We start from the raw sequence: 17466 nt of genomic DNA, 5'->3' as shown, positions 1-17466 counted from the left end.
ACAGTAAAACAGTTTCCTGAAAGAATTTTTTGATTGCTATCCACAAATAAGCTCCCATGGAACAAAACGTGTTCACTTTTACATTTACTGGAATAATGAATAAATGACTGACCAATGGATTGGAACCAGTGCAGAAATTGTTATGATTGATTTGGAATGCCTTTATTGTGTTTTTCACATATTATGTGTTGCCCTGTTAGGAATGCACACTGTTGATATATTTTGTGTATCTATCATACACAGATACAGAGTGCTGTAGTTCTTTTTGAGGCCTAACTACTATTGTTAATCTTCTAATTATCATCACCAACACAAAGGAAATTCATTACTAAGCACTGTCTTCAATGCACTATCCTAGCCAGATGCTTGCACCCTGTCACCTTTAGCACAAAATAAAGGATGTATAAATAAGAACAGGGAAAGTAGCTTTGTGTATCAAGCATATTTTCTGTTTGTAAATTATTTTGAACAGAAAAACATACATTTATGTTTAAAAAAAGATATTTAAAAATAAATATTTTTACCTGGAAATAATTCTACCATCAAAGCGTAATTTGTTTGAAAGCATATTTTCTGTTATGGCCGCACTAGTCTTTATCCTGAAAAGAAGAAACAACGTATGTTAACCAGGCAGAGTTATGAAATAATAGCAACATACTACTGGTCAGACATTCTGTGCTCTCTGTCAGATAACCATTACACCAATGTTTGTCTTCAAATACCTAGAGCTCTTCTGTTCATATGAATGATCACATGCACTGTTGCAAGTGTAACAAATGTTACTTCAATCAAGCAAAAAAGGAATTTATTGTTTTGTGTTTTATATAAAACTGACATCTTTGCAAAACTTGGTGCTTTTAGCGAACTACAGTTTAACCACCCCTCTGCACCCTCCTCATGAGTCAATGGATAATCCCCTTCTAACTGTGAATGTTTTCTTTCATGCTAGGTAGTCAAAACCTGCCTGTAGATCCCTCACAATCATTAATGGTGGTTGCAAGAACATTTTTCATAAACAACCCGCCAATCACATCATTCTGACCAATAGCTTTGGGGCACCATAACAAATACCAAAATGGGAGCTAAGAAAAAGTATGACATAGACCAATCACAGTAAGAAAAATGTTACTTACCCAGTAAGCATCTGTTCATGGCATGTAGTGCTGTAGATTCACATGATGTGCATAATCTTGCCATCTAGTGTTGGACCCAGATGTGTGCAAGTTGTTTTTCTTCAAAGAAAGGCTTTCGAGTCACAAGGTACTGCGACTCCTCCTCTTGATGGTAATGTGCATGTTCATCAACTCCATTGTTAGATTGTTTTCCAGCACGGTGGGTGAGGATGGGATGCGGAGCAAGGTGCTGTACAGAGAGATGTCCATGCAAAGAAAGAGGAAAGCAAAATAGAAAGGTGACTGTAACAGCTATGGGCATCCGGGGAGGAAGGTGGCCGCATGTGAATCCACAAACAGAAGCTTACTGAGTGAGTAACATTTTGTGTTCAAGGTGTGTGTGGCTGTAAATAAACATGCTGTGCATAGACTGTAAAGCAGTCCTCCCAGAAAAGAGGTGACTAGCTTGTGGAGGTTAACTGCCTGGCCAACACTGGCTTGTTGTCGGGCTAGCTCTTCTACATAAGAATGCTATGTAAAAGTATGTGGTGTGGGCCATGCAGCTGTTTTACAGATGTCAGCTATAACAATGTTCCCCTAGGAAGGCTACAGAGGACCCTTTTTTTTTTTTAGTGTAGTGGGCTCTAGTAGGAATGGGCAGGATCCTTTTAGATTTAGCCTAGTATGTCTGGATGCATTTAACAATCAATCTTGCAATGCCTAATTTAGATAGGGACTTCTCTTTGTGGGATTTAGAGAAAGAAACCAAAAGTTGTTGTGTTTTCCTAAAGGGTTTGGTTCTGTCAAAATAGTGCACGTGGATTTGTGTAATATCTAAGGTATGGAGACCTCGTTCAGCAACTGAGTCAGGTTGAGGGAAAAACACGGGATGTTCAAAGGACTGATTGAGGTGGAACTGTAAGACCACATTTGGGAGAAAATTGGAAATGGTGTGTAGAACAATCCTATCTCTGTGTATCTGGAAGAAAGGTTCTTCCATGGTTAGAACCTAAACATCATTGATGCACCAGAGTGAAGTATGGCGACTAGAAATGCCACTTTCCAAGAGAGAAATTGGAGGAGGCAGAAGTGGAGGGTTTTCAACAGAGGGTCCATTAGCCTTGTTAATACAATGTTAAGGTTCCATGACGGGGCTGGCGGAACCTGAGGAGGAGTGACTCTTGAGACCCTCCATAAAGGCTTTCATGACAGAAGTCTGAAGAGAGAAGCATGTAAGGTAGGCGGCTACAACAATCAGGTGGAGTTGTATGGATGTGAAAGATAAACCACCAGTTTGTAAGTGGAGCAGGTAGCAAAACATCTCTTGCACTTTGACTGCTAAAGGCCAATGTGTTTGGAACAACAATAGTAGACAAATCTCTTCCATTTGTCAGTGTAACAGGAACGAGCAGTAGGCCTGCACATCTCTTTATGAATATTCATGCATTAAGGTGAGAGATTAAAGGAACCCATGCTCTAGGACTTCAGAAGCCAGATCGCAAGATTGAGAGATATGGGCTGCAGTAGCCTGATTTCTCCATGGTTCTGCATGAGAAGGTATGGCCTACTGGGGAGTCTTTCATGCGGAACCACTGAGAGTTCAAGGAGGGTGGGGAACCATGGTTGGCGTGCCCAGGTGGAAGCTACAAGGATGAGGGTGAGAGATGTCTTCCAAAGCCTCTGCTCCACAAACAGAAGCAGTGGAAGAGGAGAAAAAGCTCAAGCAAATATCCCTGACCAACTCATCCATAGCGCACTGCCCTATGCTGCGGGTATGGGAAGCTGAATGCAAAGCTTGGGTTTAGGAAGCAGGCTCTCTATATGGTCACTAAAAAAGAAGTACACTGTGCAGACAGTCCTGTGGATTCCCAATTGGTTTTAAGAGACAAAGGTAGATAGGTCTAATGCTTTATTTTGTGGTAGTGTGGGCGAGCAGTTAGGCTTATCAAAGGGAAGTGCTAAGCATTTGTTGTACTCACGGAGGCAATAAATGAGACACACACTCAAAGAATAATCCAAGACCAGTTTAGAAAAATAACTTTTTTTTTTATATATCTTTCAAACCCAAGAACTTCGTAATGAAGTTAGTAGACTTTTAAGCCTAAATACTTTGCGGTTTCAGAAATCAATGCTTAGTGCAATTTTCAGAGTTCTCTCAAAGTTATCCTATGGAGAAAAACAATGTTCAGCAAACATAGGGTTAACAACTACTTATGAGGTCAAGCTCCGGAAGCAACAGTAAGTACTGGGCAGTGATCAGAAGCACACCAACAGGTCACACTGGGCAGCACGGGGGCGGCTGGGTGCAGGGGAGCAGTAAGGCGTCGGATGCCCAATGGTTCTCTATGGGAGTTGGACCTCGTGACAAACAGGCTGCTGGCTCTGGCTCAGAAGCCAGTCAGGAACAACAAGCAGGTAGGTGGTAGACTTGGGGTGCTATGGCCGTAGGTGCACCTTTGGTCCTTTTCTCTGGAGCTCAGGGGCTACAGATGCAGCGGTGTCACTAGGCATCAGGTTTTCTCATCCGGGAGCATACAGTCAGGGGGTCCAGTGTGTTGAGTTTGCAGGCTTCGTCGGGGAGACCGGCCTGGGTGAACCCAGGGTGGACTTGAGCTCTAAGAAGCTGGGGGATGTTGTTGGCAGCAGTAACCCACCTCAGATGGGTTCAGGGGTAACGAGTGCAGTGGTTGCTCGAGGTGGTGAGTTTTCTCTCACCACACGACTGAGGGAGAGGGGGTCAGTGTGCAGAGGCTGCAGGCTCCTCAGGTGAGTCCAAGATGAGTGAGACCACACCGGACTTAGTTCTAGGCAGCTGGGGAATCGCATTGGCACTGTTGGTTGGCTTTACCTTAGGTTGCGGATGTAGAGTGCAGTGGTCCATTCAGGTGTCTGGTCTCTGGAGTTCCAGAAGCTGCAGAGTCTTTTCATTAAAGTTTGTGTTGCAGGGCAGGTACCCTGCTAACAGGAGACTTGAGTCTTTATGGAAGGCATGATGAGTCCTTTGAGGTCAGCAAGCAGTCCGGCGTGGTCAACTAAGTCTTCTTTCCTCCATGCGGGTGCAACTCTTCTTTGCCCTCATCTTCAGCAGGATCTGAGTTCTACAGTTTAGGGGTGCCACTTAAAACTCAATTTAGGGGCATTACACGGAGTGCCAGGTGGTAGCAAATGGGCTGCCAACCTTTAGGATGACAACACCCTTTCTATGATACTTGCGCTGGGGAAGTAAGGATAACCCTAACCCTGGCCTAATTTCTTCCAAATAAGGTGGAGGAATTTAAAAGGTAGCATCCACTTCAGCTTGCCCACCTTAGGGGTTGGACTGGCATGAAGTGGGAACACCTCTTAATCTGCCTAATTTTCTCGCCTGTGCTGCCTCCTAAAGTGGGGTAAGGACAGGAAGGTTGGTCATCTCCACGACCTGGGGTCGCATTACAAAGGCAGCTATTCCTTTGAAGCTTCCCACCCTGGAATGTCATCCTGCCTTGGTGAGCCAGGTGCAAGCTGTTGTCTCTTGCCCTCAAGAGCGCTGGCTCTTACCTTGGGGGGTCAGAAACGCATCTGTGGTGGCTGAACTGGTCAGGACTAGTTAGTCAGCACACTAGTAACTGGTAGGTTTTCAGGGGGCACCTCTTGGGTGCTCTCTGTGTGCATTTATCAATAAATCTTTCACTGGATTAGGTGAGGGTTTATTATTCTGAGATGTTTGATACCAAACATCCCAGGGTTCAGAGAGGCCATTGTGTAGCTGGGGGACTTGTAATGGCTGGTGTCCAGCACAAGCATTTAAAACAGCTTCTCCGCTCACTTACTATGTCTCAGAATCGACAGACACATAGCAGGGGCATATCTGCTTGTGCAAATATGCCCTCACATGTGCCCTAAAGCACCCTGCTTTAGGGACTTACACCTGGCACATGCAGTGATAGGGATCCTGGTACACAGGGGTGTGTGACAAGTTGTGTTTTCAATTTAGCCTGCGCCCACGCACACTGTCTGCAATGGCAGGAAGGTGTGGGCTTTGTAAGGGGTCCCCTGGGGGTGGCACAATTGGTGCTCTAGCCCTCAGGGACCTTCTTTAGTACCCCAGGCCCTTGATAGCAGGGGTACTATTTACTAGGGACTTTCAGTGGGTGCTAAGGTGTGTGCCAAATGTTTAAACCAACTGTGCAGTTTTGGGGAAAGAGGTCAGGCACTGGGGACCTGGTTAGCAGATACTAACAGTCGAAGCCACTTCAGAAACCAGGCAAAAAGTAGAGGCTAACAATGCCAAAAAGGGTGCTTTTGTACATGGGCATTTGACGTTTTCTGCCATGGCAAAGAGTTTTATTTCTCGTAGTTTCCAATGCTGGAAGTACTGGAGGAGGACTTGCTGATCGAGTTCTCTCTTGTGGACTTGTTGACACATCTTGCTGAGGTTGGCAAAATCGTTGTCCACTCTTGCAAGTATTGGAAAACAGATGGATCTTGAGTCAGAGGGCCCACCTCCACATGCCTTGGGCTAAGCGAGAAAGCTGAGGGGATCTGGTGCCCCCTTGCTACTGAAGATAATACATGGCTGTCATGTTGTCCGTCTTGATGATAACTACTTTGCCAACCAAGTGGGGAAAGGAAGTTTTCAATGCAAGATGAACAGCTATTCCAGATAACTGATGTGGAGACCCTGTAGTCTGGGTTCCCACTATGCCCTGGACAGTCAGATGCTGTAAGTGCGCACCACAACCCATAAAGGAGACGTCAGCTTTTATGGTCTTCTGCGGAAATGGGTTGAGAAAAAGTCGCCTTTGCAACAGGTTGTTGGTGTTCCATCACTGCAGAGACCGATATGTAGGGTGGCTCATCAACACTAGATTGTCCCATTGACCCACCACTTGGGGCCAACGGTGTGCCAAACACTCCTGCAATGGACACATGTGTAATCGGGCATGGGGTACTACAGCAATACAAAAGACCATCATGCCGATGAGAAGCATAAATGTCCGATAGTGACTTGGAGGCCTGGTTGAAAAAGAGAGATTAGTGCCTGAAAAGAGTGTATCCTGGCAGTATTTGGATAAGCCATGACAACTTTTGAGTTGAGGACTGCCCCAATATATGGTTGTATCTGTAGGGGTTGGAGGTCGGATGTTGTAGCGTTTAAGGTAAACCCTAGTTGGTGAAGAAGGTTTATTGTGAGCTAAGTGTGCTCGCGACAAGTTTGATAGGTTGTACTTTTGATAACCAGTCATCTAGATAATAAAAAACATGAACATCCTGCCTGAGCACATGAGCAGCTACCACTGTGAGGCACTTGGTGAATAATCTGGGTGTAATGGTGACCCCTAAAGGGAGCACCTTGAATTTAAAGTGTTTTCTGCTGACTATGAACCTGAGATACCTGCAATGTGCCTGGTGTATTGGTATGGGGAAATTAGAGTCTTTCAGGTAGAGAGCAGCCACAAAGTTGACTTGCTGTAGTAGCAGGATGACATCCTGCAGAGTAACCATATGAAAGTGCTCTGAAAGGATGCATTTGTTTAGAGGCCTGAGGAATGGGCTGGAGAGAACAGTCAATTTTGGGAACGAGAAAGTACAGAGAAGGAGTGCTTTTGTGCCCTGCTGATGGTAGTGGACAGGCTCTATAGCTCCCTTGAGAAGGAGCACTTGGGCCTGTTCTCTGAGTAGCCTTTGATGTTCTGGGGAGAGTTTGTGTTTGCGAGGTGGAATGGTGGAAGGCATGGAATGAGCTCTAGACAATAACCGTGTTGGATAATATCCAACACCCACTGGTTGGAGGTGATGTTCTACCAGGCGGTAAAGAACCTTTGTAGGAGCCCCCCAACAGGTGTTATATGATCAGGTGGAAGAAGAGGCAAGTCTGGGTTTTGTGGTGGTGGCAGCTTCTTTGAGAGAGGCACCTTTACCTCTACCTTTTGAGTTGTTGCCTCTGCAGGACCCTCGAAAATAGCCTCTAGGAGAAAACTGTTGGGTGTGTGGCCACTGCTAAGAGGTGGAGGCATCGGGGGAGGCAGTCTTTGAGCCTTGCTGGTGAAGGCTGCAGCAAAAGGAGCCACAAGGGGAAGGTGTTTGGAGGGGACCCAAGGCTTTTGCCATTTTCATTCCCTTCTTCATTTTTTAAACATCTGGTCAAGCTGGGATCCGAACAGATGTTGCCCATCAAAGGGCAGGTGGAGTAAATTTTGCTGGATTTCAAGCTTCAACCTGGAGACAGACATGTCAATGCATATAGACACTGGAGTTGACCCCCTTGCAGCAGTGTCTGCAGCACCTTATGTACAGCAGATGGTGGTGTTGGAGATCTGCTTTCCCTTAGAGACGAACTCATAAGGATAGATTGCTTAGCAGTAATCCTAGTTCTCTTCCAGGGGAATCCTCACTAAAATCATAAGCACTGAATAGTCCCACCCCCGCTGGGGACCTCAGAGATATATACACAGAATAAATGCACTTTTAAATATAGATAGATAGATATGCAGCCTATAGTAAAAAGCTAAAAATGCCAACATTAGATTGAGTTTTCATTTGGAAAACCACCCACAAATAGTAAACCATTTCTGTGAAAGCAGAAAAGGAGACTATAAAATGTAATCACAACCTTTAGTTGAAAAGGGCAATGCAAGGAAATGAGAGACATTGTTAGCCTAATATGCTGCTTTTAAAACATAACATAGAAAACTGGCACTGTGTCTGTAAAACCTCTCAGGACCCAATATATCCAGCCCATCATGCCTCACCGGTAGAAGGTCAGGTCTTTTTAACAGTGACATGAATACCAGGGCACAAAGGTAATATTAAGATACTGCATTAATGATTCATATGGGCAGTAGGGAAGTTTGCTTATGACTTTGATGAGGATTTCCCTGGAAGAGAACTAGGATTACAGGTAAGCAATTTATCCTTCTCTTCCAGGGTCTCTTCATTAATAGTCATAAGCACTGAATTGAATAGCTAGCCCATCCAACACACCTGCGGACAAATACAAAACTTCAATAGAAGCTGTTACAATTATCTGAAAAGATTATTTAAAGAGGCCTGCCTTACTTGAGTATCTGTTTGAGTGTATTAGTCTAGACACTAATGCTTGGTAAAAGTATGTACCGATCTCCATATTGCAGCTTTACAGGTCTAGGAAATGGGTACATTTCTTGATAGGCTAGCAGTTGCTGCTTTACCCCTAGCAGAATGGGCTTTGAATCTGGCAAGTATGTGTTTGTTGGCTGACTGATATGAAAACACTATATATGAAACTATCCATCAACGTCGACAAACGCCATTTTGGAGGGGAATCCTTTGCTGCTATCAGATGCCTCTACGTCGATGACCATTACTTTGACACTGCTGAACATCTCAATGTAGACAGCTGATGGCATTTTGGCCTCGACGGAGCTGTATATCTTGAGTGACCTTGTTGTAGCTGGCCTCTGACTTCAGGGCAGATATTGACGCCATGTGATTAGTCTTTGAAGTCGAAGGGACTCTAGATGAAGAAGCATGCCTCGACTTTGAGTGGCGATGCTTGAAGCCACTCTCGACTTCAACAATGAACAAAGAGGTATCTTGTCCAATTTCAACATCTTACTTCTCAACGTTCATCGCCGTTTTTCAAGTCTGTCTGGAGATCTCCCTCTGAGGGCTGTCTTGGCATGAGAGGAGGGCTCGTTGGAGGAATTAAGAGACTCCAAAAGGCCTCTTCCAGATCCTGTCTTTCCTCTCTGCTGCAGGCTGTGCAGCCTCATCTTCTCTCTGTCCCTCAGAGTTCTTCTGGTCAGCTTCTAACAATGCTGGCATGTCTCTGGATGATGAGAATCAGGGGGACAGATGATACAAACTGAATGTGGGTGAGTCTGCGCTTTCTTTATGCCACACAAAGGACACTTGACAAAGAGTGAAGGCATGATTTGACAGAAAGAAAATGTTTTTTTTTCTGTCAGGAAAACAGTCTTCTGTACACTAGATACCTACATTTAGTGAATAAAACCAAAAACTGGAGTTTTCAAAGAGAATGTTTTGACAAATTGTCAAAAAACAGCAGAGCTCAGTGCTCCAGTGTAGGAAAGTGATTTCGCTCTCTCCCGCCAAATTTGATTGCCTAGGACTTTTGTGCACTCCACAACTGGCATACTGGTGTCTCCTTATAAGTCCCTGGGATATAGTACTAAAGTACCCAGGGCACACCAGGAGTTCCCCATGGGCTGCAGCATGTATCGTGCCACCCATGGGAGTTCATGCAAAATGTGTCTGCAGGTTTGCCATTGCAGCCTGCGTAAAAAGATGCAGGCACTCTTTCACCACAGGTCACTGCAGCAGGTCACGGTAAGTCACCCCTATGGTAGGCCCTCCTAGCCCAAAGGGCAGGGTGCAGGTCCCTGCGTGTGAGGGCACCACTGCATGAGCAGAGGTGCCCCTACGAACTCCAGTTTCATTGTACTGGACTTCATAAGGGCGGGGAAGCCATTTTACATGTGTACCTGCGTCCAGCTACGTAATGGTAACTCCGAACCTGGGCATGTTTGGTATCAAACATGTCAGAATCATACCTGAATACTAACTCCAGTATTGGTTGTATGATCCCATGCACTCTGAGGGCTACTTAGAGGAACCTCCAGTATTGCTCCTACCAGTCTTCAAGGGTTTTCCGAGCAGCCCACACTGCTGTCATCCCTCAGACAGGTTTCTGCCCTCCTGCTGCTTGGCCAGCTCAAGCAGGGGAAGGCAGAACAAAGGATTTCCTGTGGGAGAGGAAAGTAACACCCTCTCCCTTGGAAATAGGCGTTACAATGCTTGGGAAGGGTAGCCTCCCCAAGCCACTGGTTTGCTTTGAAGGACGCATTTGGTGCCCTTCTTGCATAAACCGGTTTGCACCAGGCCAGGGACCCCTGGTACCTGCTCAGGTGCAAACCAGGACAAATGAAAGGGGAGTGACCGCTTCCCTTTCCGTCACCACCCGCAGGGTTATACCCAGAGCTCCTCCAGGAGACCACTCGATTCTGCCATCTTGAAACCAAGATGTGCAGAGGCCCCTGGGAGCATCTGAGTGGCAAGGTCAAGCAGCTGACGTCAGAGCCCCCTCATGATACGTGGTCACCTTGCAAGGTGACCAAACCCCCTTTCGGGGTATTTAGGGACTCCCTTATGGGTGGGTTCCCAGATTCGACATGCAAAACTCCACCAGGACTTCTCTGCATCATTTACTTCTGCTTCTGGCCACTGAAACCGCAACTGAACACTTCAGCAACCAACAAGCCTGCAACTCCCAAGACGACCTCGCCTTGCAACATTGTTTCTCCAGCTTCTTCCAGTAACTGCAACATTTCCCCAGCTGTGCATCCTCTAGGGTCGGCAAGACCTCATCTGCACTAGGAAACCAGAAGAAATCTCCCTTGGAGGGAAGGAGTCACTCTTCTGCATCTGCAGGCACCGACAGTAACGACAACCAGCTGGAAGAATCTGCTCTCCTCTGGAACCGTGTGGACCCTCCATTCACAGGTGGTGGTCTGGAGTGGTCCCCTTTGTCCTCTGCCCTCTCTGCCCACTTTTCAACTTGGGAGACAGTTAGCCCTTGCCTCTCCTTACAGGAAGGCACTCCTGTGCACCACGACTCTTGCGGTAACCAAGGCTTGTTGACTCCTGCTCCAAGGGATCTTCAGGCTCTGAGTAGCCCGGCCTCCAGCACTTCGTCCTGCCAAGAAAAGTGTCCTCTCTGCTGCTCCAGCGATATGGGACTCCTCTCCAGGTAGGCTTATTGGGCCTCACTGCAACTTACTGTGCCTGCATCCAGTGGGTTGCCTGTGGGGGCTGCGACTGCTTCTGCTCACTCTCCCGACTGCTGAGGGTTAGCCCGGACTTCCTTCCATAGGTCGAGTTCACTGGAACTTGATAGTCCTCTTCAGCCTTGCAACTCTTCTTTTGCTTCTTCTTGCATTTGGCAAGGCTTGTTGGTGGTTCTCCTAAACCACTGCCCATTTGCGACCCAACAACCGACGTGAGACACCATCTGCACCGCTCCAAGGACTCCTCTCCAGCTCCTAGACTCCACAGCTGGTCTTCTTCTCCTGTCGACCAGGATCTTCCTCCACAGAAGGGTGGGTAGTGGCTCCTGCCCCGACTGGACACTCCATAGTAGACTGGACTCTGTCCCCTTCTTTTGCAGGTCCTCTTCTTCCAGAATCCACCTTTGATTCCCTCTGATCTGGTCTTGTTCTTGCAAAATCCATTTTCTAAGTCCTCTTGTTAGCCCTTGGGAAAACCAGGTACTTATCTCTGCTCTCCTGGTCGCTGGGGGGTCACTTAGGTACTGACCTCTTGGGGTCGCTAGTTCTTCTAGCTCCCCTCTAACCTCTCCATATCCTTGGGCCCTAATTCACTAATTCTTGCTAATGCTTGTTGTTTCTTGTGCCAATATCTAATTATTACTGTGTATATAGATAGTTGGGGGGCTGCCTATAAGTAATATAGTGTGGTTTTACTATAATAAAGTACCTTTATTTTTGTAACACTGTGCAGTTCCTTTCATGTGTGATAAGTTATTATGTGACTATTGTACTATTGCATGCCTCCTAGATAAGTCTTGCCTGCTCATCCACAGCTACCTATAGAGAGCCCTGGCTTCCTAGACACTGTCTTCATTCACTAATAGGTGTTACCTGGACCTGGTATAAGATGCCAACACCATAGGTGTCACTACACACCAGGCCAGCTTCCTACATCCAGGATTCTGAATGTAGGAGCAAGGAAAAAGAAGTGACCTAACTGTCACCTGTGGGGTTTGATGGTATGCAGGGGATCCTGTGACAGTTTTCTAGGTCATGCTTTGGATGCAGACTATTGGCTAAAAATATCTCTCATTTCCTTGCACTTTATTTTTCAAATAAAAGTTGTGATTACATTTTATAGTCTCTTTTTCTGCTTTCACAGAAATGTTTTACTATTTGTTGGAGGTTTTTCAAACGAAAACTCAATGTAATTTCTGCATTTTTAGCTTTTTACTATAGGCTGCATATGCATGTATAAATATATTCATAGAAAAAAACAAAGGTTACAGGGATATTATAGTTAGGCTTTGAATTCACTCAAAAAACCATAGAAATTCAACAGTGATAGTTGGAGTTATTTCAAGTAACTATAACTTGTGCCCTGAAGTAACTATAACTCGTACACCTCACATGCACCATTTTCTCTTCAATAATTTGACTGCTAATGTTTCACTGATATTTTTCATGATGTTATAAAAGTTGTCATGAGTGCTGTAATAACTGCGGTAATCAGCAGTGCACGACGAGGGCGCAATTTATAGTTACCTTAGGGTGTGAGCTATAGTTACTCGAAATAACTAACTATCACTGCTGAATTTCCATGGTTTTGTGTGAGTAAATTCAGAATCTATCTCTAACGTCCCTGTAACCTTTGTTTTTTTCCAGTGATTTTCATTGTTTTTTATTTTTTTAACGTAAAGTAATTTCAATTACTATATGATAATCTAATCATCACTGCGCACGGCCTGGCCTGCAAGGCCCTGCGGCCACCACCTCCCCCCCCCCATAACCATACAGCACAGTATGGGATGAAAGAGAGGAGAGAAATAAAGTGACAGGTCCATGGGGGGGGGGGTCTCAAGGCCCCCACGGTCCAAGCTGGCTCCCTGTGTCCTGTGGGAGCCGGCATTGCTCTAGCGCGCAAGGAGCTGCTGCAAATCGCAGCTGCAAATAGCAGCTCCCTACGTGCTTGAGCAATTTTTTCATCTCTTTCCCTGCCCACATGTCTGCAGGCAGGGAAAAAGATAAAAACTCTGCTTCCAGCAAATGGGAGCATTTTGACAGCCCCTGCTTGCTGAAACCGGAATGTTTGCTTTTGCTTGGCGTGAGCTGTCAGCTCCACCAAGCAAAAGCAAACAGCTACTTCCCAAGTGTGGGCACCTCAGAAGGCAGCAGGAGGGTGGTGGTCTCCAGGGCCATATATGGCTCAATGAGGGCCCGCCTACTTGTTTTCGGCTTGACTCCCTTCTTAAATCTATTTGTAGCTCTAGGAGGTGGCGGTTTCTGGGACCCAGGGGGATAGTTTTTGTCAGATGTTGCCCTGAGGAAGTGGTGAACCCCCAGGGAGCAGGAAGGGGGCGCACCCCCCCCCCCCACAATATTTGTAAGACATTGCCCCAGGGAGCACATTGCTACAAAACCCTCCCACTATTATTTAAATAGTATATTGCCACGGGGAGGTTGTGGTCCCAGGGACACGGGAGAAACTGCACACATCTGGGCTCAACATTAGATGGCAGGATTATGCACAGCATGTGTATCTATAGCCACACATGCCTCAAACTTTATTTTTCCAAACTTCTCATTCTTCTCATCCTCTGAACTAGATTTGAGGATAACCGACCAATTAAGTGTCAAGATAGCTTTACCATTAGTTACCATAAGTTCGTCGGAGGGCGAGTCTGGCAGTTAAAGGTGAAGGTCACCTCTGCCTAGTTTTTTCAGCTGAGCAACTGAGCCCTGCAACCTGCTGAATCAGAAACTTATTTGTTAGCCCCTGACCAGCAACACAGCTGACAGTCATGGAAGCAACCTTCCATGCCACTCTGTTGCCAGTTTCACTCACAAATGACAAATTTAGGTCTGGGGGAACCCCCCTATGGCAAGGTGACCCACACTGGCATGGCCTGAAAAATCTGCCCCTTGCTACTTCCTATACAGGTAGATGTGAAATCTGCTGAAGAAGGACCCTTTATTGGTCTAACAACAACAGTAGGCTAATTGAAAGTGGGGTCTGACATACCCATGTCCCTGTTTTTCCTTTTTTTGCTTTGGGGACCAGAGATGGCAACAAAAATAGCGAGCACTAAACCGCACAAGGACTCCTGAAAAGATCCTCACCCCAACTCATGTCGAATTCATAAACTAAAATGAAAACTACAATTTAACAGAAATCATGGTTGTGATTGTCAGTCAACGAATACTGAAATTGGACAGTTCTTGGTAGCTAAGCAACCTTAACTCATCCCCAGGTGATTACACATGACCTGACAAGCTATCACATAACAACTCACCACTTACATCAAGGATGACATCATTATGTCTATACAATAACTGTTTTGTTTGCATGTTTTATTTACTGATATTGCTTTGTTATCTACTTATATTTATTGTAATCAAGCATTACCTCACCTTTATTAAGCTTGGGACTCGATCCACATATGGACATAACCCACAGTGCATGGCCTTGGCATGTGCACAACAGGTGTTGGTTGAAGGAACTAGCTTTGGCTAGATCAAGTGGCAGTTATTAATTTTGTATGAGAACATATACCATTGAGTAGTGGGGATTAAGTGCAGGGTATGGCATTGGTCATGGCAGTGTGCTGAGCTGCTTCTAAAACAAAAACATGAATATCTGTGAAAGAACGAGGTTATCCAACATATTCACTGTGTGATAACAATCCTACACAGATACCAGGTTGAAAGGGCAGACACCTTAAAAAAGTAAGTACCTCTTCCATAATAGAGTAGAACAAACTGTATGTTCACCTTATCCATGTTTCCAAAAATATGACTTTTGTGCACTAGCCCGAAGCCAACCAGGGATCTGTGCAATGTATGAGTTGCAAACCTTTTGAAGTCCATTCTAGGTAACTAATAGGCCCCAATGTTACCTGATGTGTGGCTGCTTGTAAGCATCTCCTGAGTACAAGAAAGTGCTATAAATAACACCAATTATAGTCCCAAGCCACACTGTGAAGCATGGCCATTTATCTCACCAATCATTAACGCTTGAAGGTGGTGGATTAGCTCTTTTGTTCAGGAAACTGTACTCTTAACATTTTTAGTCAGCAGTTTTCCTTTCTCTAAGTAAGTATTTTATTTTTCAATTATGACATAAGTATTCCCCTGATGAAGGACAGATTAGACGAAATGCATCAGGAGTTACAACGTAAAAATGGAATCTAAACAAGTACAGAACTGAGGAGCTATACAACAATTGAATTGAACAGATATGAAATACTAACTGGTCAATTAAATCCTCTATTTGTTAGTTTATACTGATCGAATGGTTGTTCACCCAGGATCCACAGTGCGGTTTGGGACTATAATTGGTCTTAACTATAACATTTTCTAACATAGTTACATTGACCCAAAGACGAAGGGTCAACTAAGCCAGCATGTCAGAAAGTTATAAATTGCTTCAAATTACAGAAAAAACGTGCTTTAATAATCCATAGTTTTGTTCCTCTCCTGATTGCCTCATCGTTGGGCAGCTATTTTCTTAAGTCTATACCCCACAGGACATTTTTCCCTGCAGGATGTTAGTAAGCAGGTACCACATAGGCCGCTTTTTTGTACTTTAGCACGCAGATAAATGTTTTGTTTTTTTAATCGACATAAATGTTCTGTCATTTAAATGAAAAAGGAACTTAAGGGTTACGCAGTGGGTAAGGGTAATGGAGGGTAGAGATAAAGAAAACTAAAGTGTTAGGGTTTAGAGATAGGTAGACATAAAGAGAGTTAAGAAGTTTTTTTGGGTTCAGGATGGGTAAAATAAGTGTTTTTTATTTTTTAGAGTTCGGGGTAGTCAGAGCTAAACAGAAGAAAAGGGTTTTTTAGGATTGAGGGGCAGGTCTACATAAAGGTAAGTAAAGATGTTTTAGGATTGAAGGGTGGTTACAGGTGAAGGAGTAAAGGTTCTTAGGGATCAGTGACGGGTAGAGGTAAAGAGAGTTAAGGATTATTTAAAGGTTTAGGACGGTGTAGAGGTTAAATGGGGTAACAGTTTTTTTTTTTAGTACAGAGGCAGGCAGAGGCACAGAGATGTTACTGGATTAAAGAACGGGGCTTTGATTGGTTAGCTCCCTGGTGGAGCGGCCTTCTCCTGCCTCCTGTTCCAAACATGCGACACGATGATTCACCTCATCATTTATTTTATAGGCAGGAATTAAGATGTGAGAGTTTCAGGGAAAGCTCTTCAGTAAAGTGCTTTCAAGTCGAAACACCCTAGTATAGTTTCCATTAGTTTCACTGAAGGTATTGCACATAGGAGTTCCTGAACAGAAACAAGCTCTTCAAGTGATCGACCACCTCCTCAAGTGAAACACGGTCACACATTTAGGGGAGACAGTATGTCTGCATACAACTGTCATTGCTCGGAGTAATTGTTTAAGGGACATAACCTGTGCCAGTATCGAACCTCCATTAGTGTAAACAGGTTACTTATAAACTGGCTGATTCTACTAACATACATGTTTGGACAGCATTCTACCACACAAATGGAAAATTCTAAACAAAGAGGTAGTTTAAGCGCGTGTAGAAAAATAGAACTTAGGTCATGTTACCTTTGGCCGCAGCTAGTGAAGGTAGACTACCGTCCAGAATCTTTTTATAATTAATAATTAATAAGTTGTCCTGTGTATTAGAGTGCACCTTTGTCACTTAACTATTATAACTCTCTGGTTCGTCACACAAATACATTACTAGATGCATAAAGTAACACCACGGACGGCCCAAAAGAAGTGTATAATGGTAATAACCGTTTATTATAGCATACCACGCACAAAATGTTAGAGCCTTTCTGAGTATCAATATTAATTGAGACATTCTATAGGCAATGATTGACCAGCTAAAGAGTGATTTGTTAGGCCTGGGTTATTTTAGCTAATAAAGTAAAAAGGCGACCCAAATGTTCACATGAACCTGGGTTTAAATTCTGAAAGAGCACTTACAGACAATGTACAATACAGCAGGAAATCCTGCTACTGAATTAATCAAAGAACAATGCTTTTATCTGGACAGTTACCAATCTGTCAGGACAGCAAAAGTGTATGTCTTTGGTATACCTTAGTATTGGCTGCACTGAATATCATTGCAATATTCCTGAAAGATTGTAAATTGTCCAGATAAAAGCATCGTTCTGTGATTAATTCAGTACATTGTCTATAAGTGAGTTTCACATGAATGTGTGCTCTTTCAGACTGGGTTCATTTTTTTTTTTTTTTTTTTTAATTGTTTTTATTAAGTTTTGAAAAATGCAAACCAACAAAACCGTACAGTAAAGTGCAGGTTACAGCAAGACAATACATCTTCATTACGTAAGAGTACCAGAGGTCATTAACACCAGAGTTCAAGTCAAGAGAGAGTCATAACCACTGTACAGATCTTATCTTCTATCCCACCTTCCCAACCCATAGCCTTATTAGACCAGGCTTTAAACAACGTATGCATATAGGAGCCTATCGAAAACACAATTGGTCGCCACCTGTTCTTAGGGGGAGATGTGTATCCCCGCCCCCCTCATCCTCGTCGCTGATTATAGATCATGAATCCTCCCCACCGGTGAACCGCTCCAACAATGTACCCCAAGCCGCCACATC

General features: G+C 44.5%; 1 protein-coding gene across 4 annotated transcripts in view; it reads right to left on the bottom strand.

The window, feature by feature from the left end:
• Positions 1 to 17466, bottom strand: part of CAPS2 (calcyphosine 2) — a 925516-nt gene that overhangs the window by 527752 nt on the left and 380298 nt on the right. For all 4 annotated transcript variants that reach the window (XM_069229548.1, XM_069229545.1, XM_069229547.1 and 1 more), the window contains one exon: positions 525 to 599. In XM_069229548.1, coding sequence (XP_069085649.1) covers positions 525 to 599 — 75 coding nt within the window. The remainder of the gene's footprint in view (positions 1 to 524; positions 600 to 17466) is intronic.

Source organism: Pleurodeles waltl, chromosome 4_1 (genome assembly GCF_031143425.1).
Source record: "Pleurodeles waltl isolate 20211129_DDA chromosome 4_1, aPleWal1.hap1.20221129, whole genome shotgun sequence".
In the NCBI taxonomy this organism is placed as follows: Eukaryota; Metazoa; Chordata; class Amphibia; order Caudata; family Salamandridae; genus Pleurodeles; species Pleurodeles waltl.
This window is presented reverse-complemented; position numbering and strand designations above follow the sequence as displayed.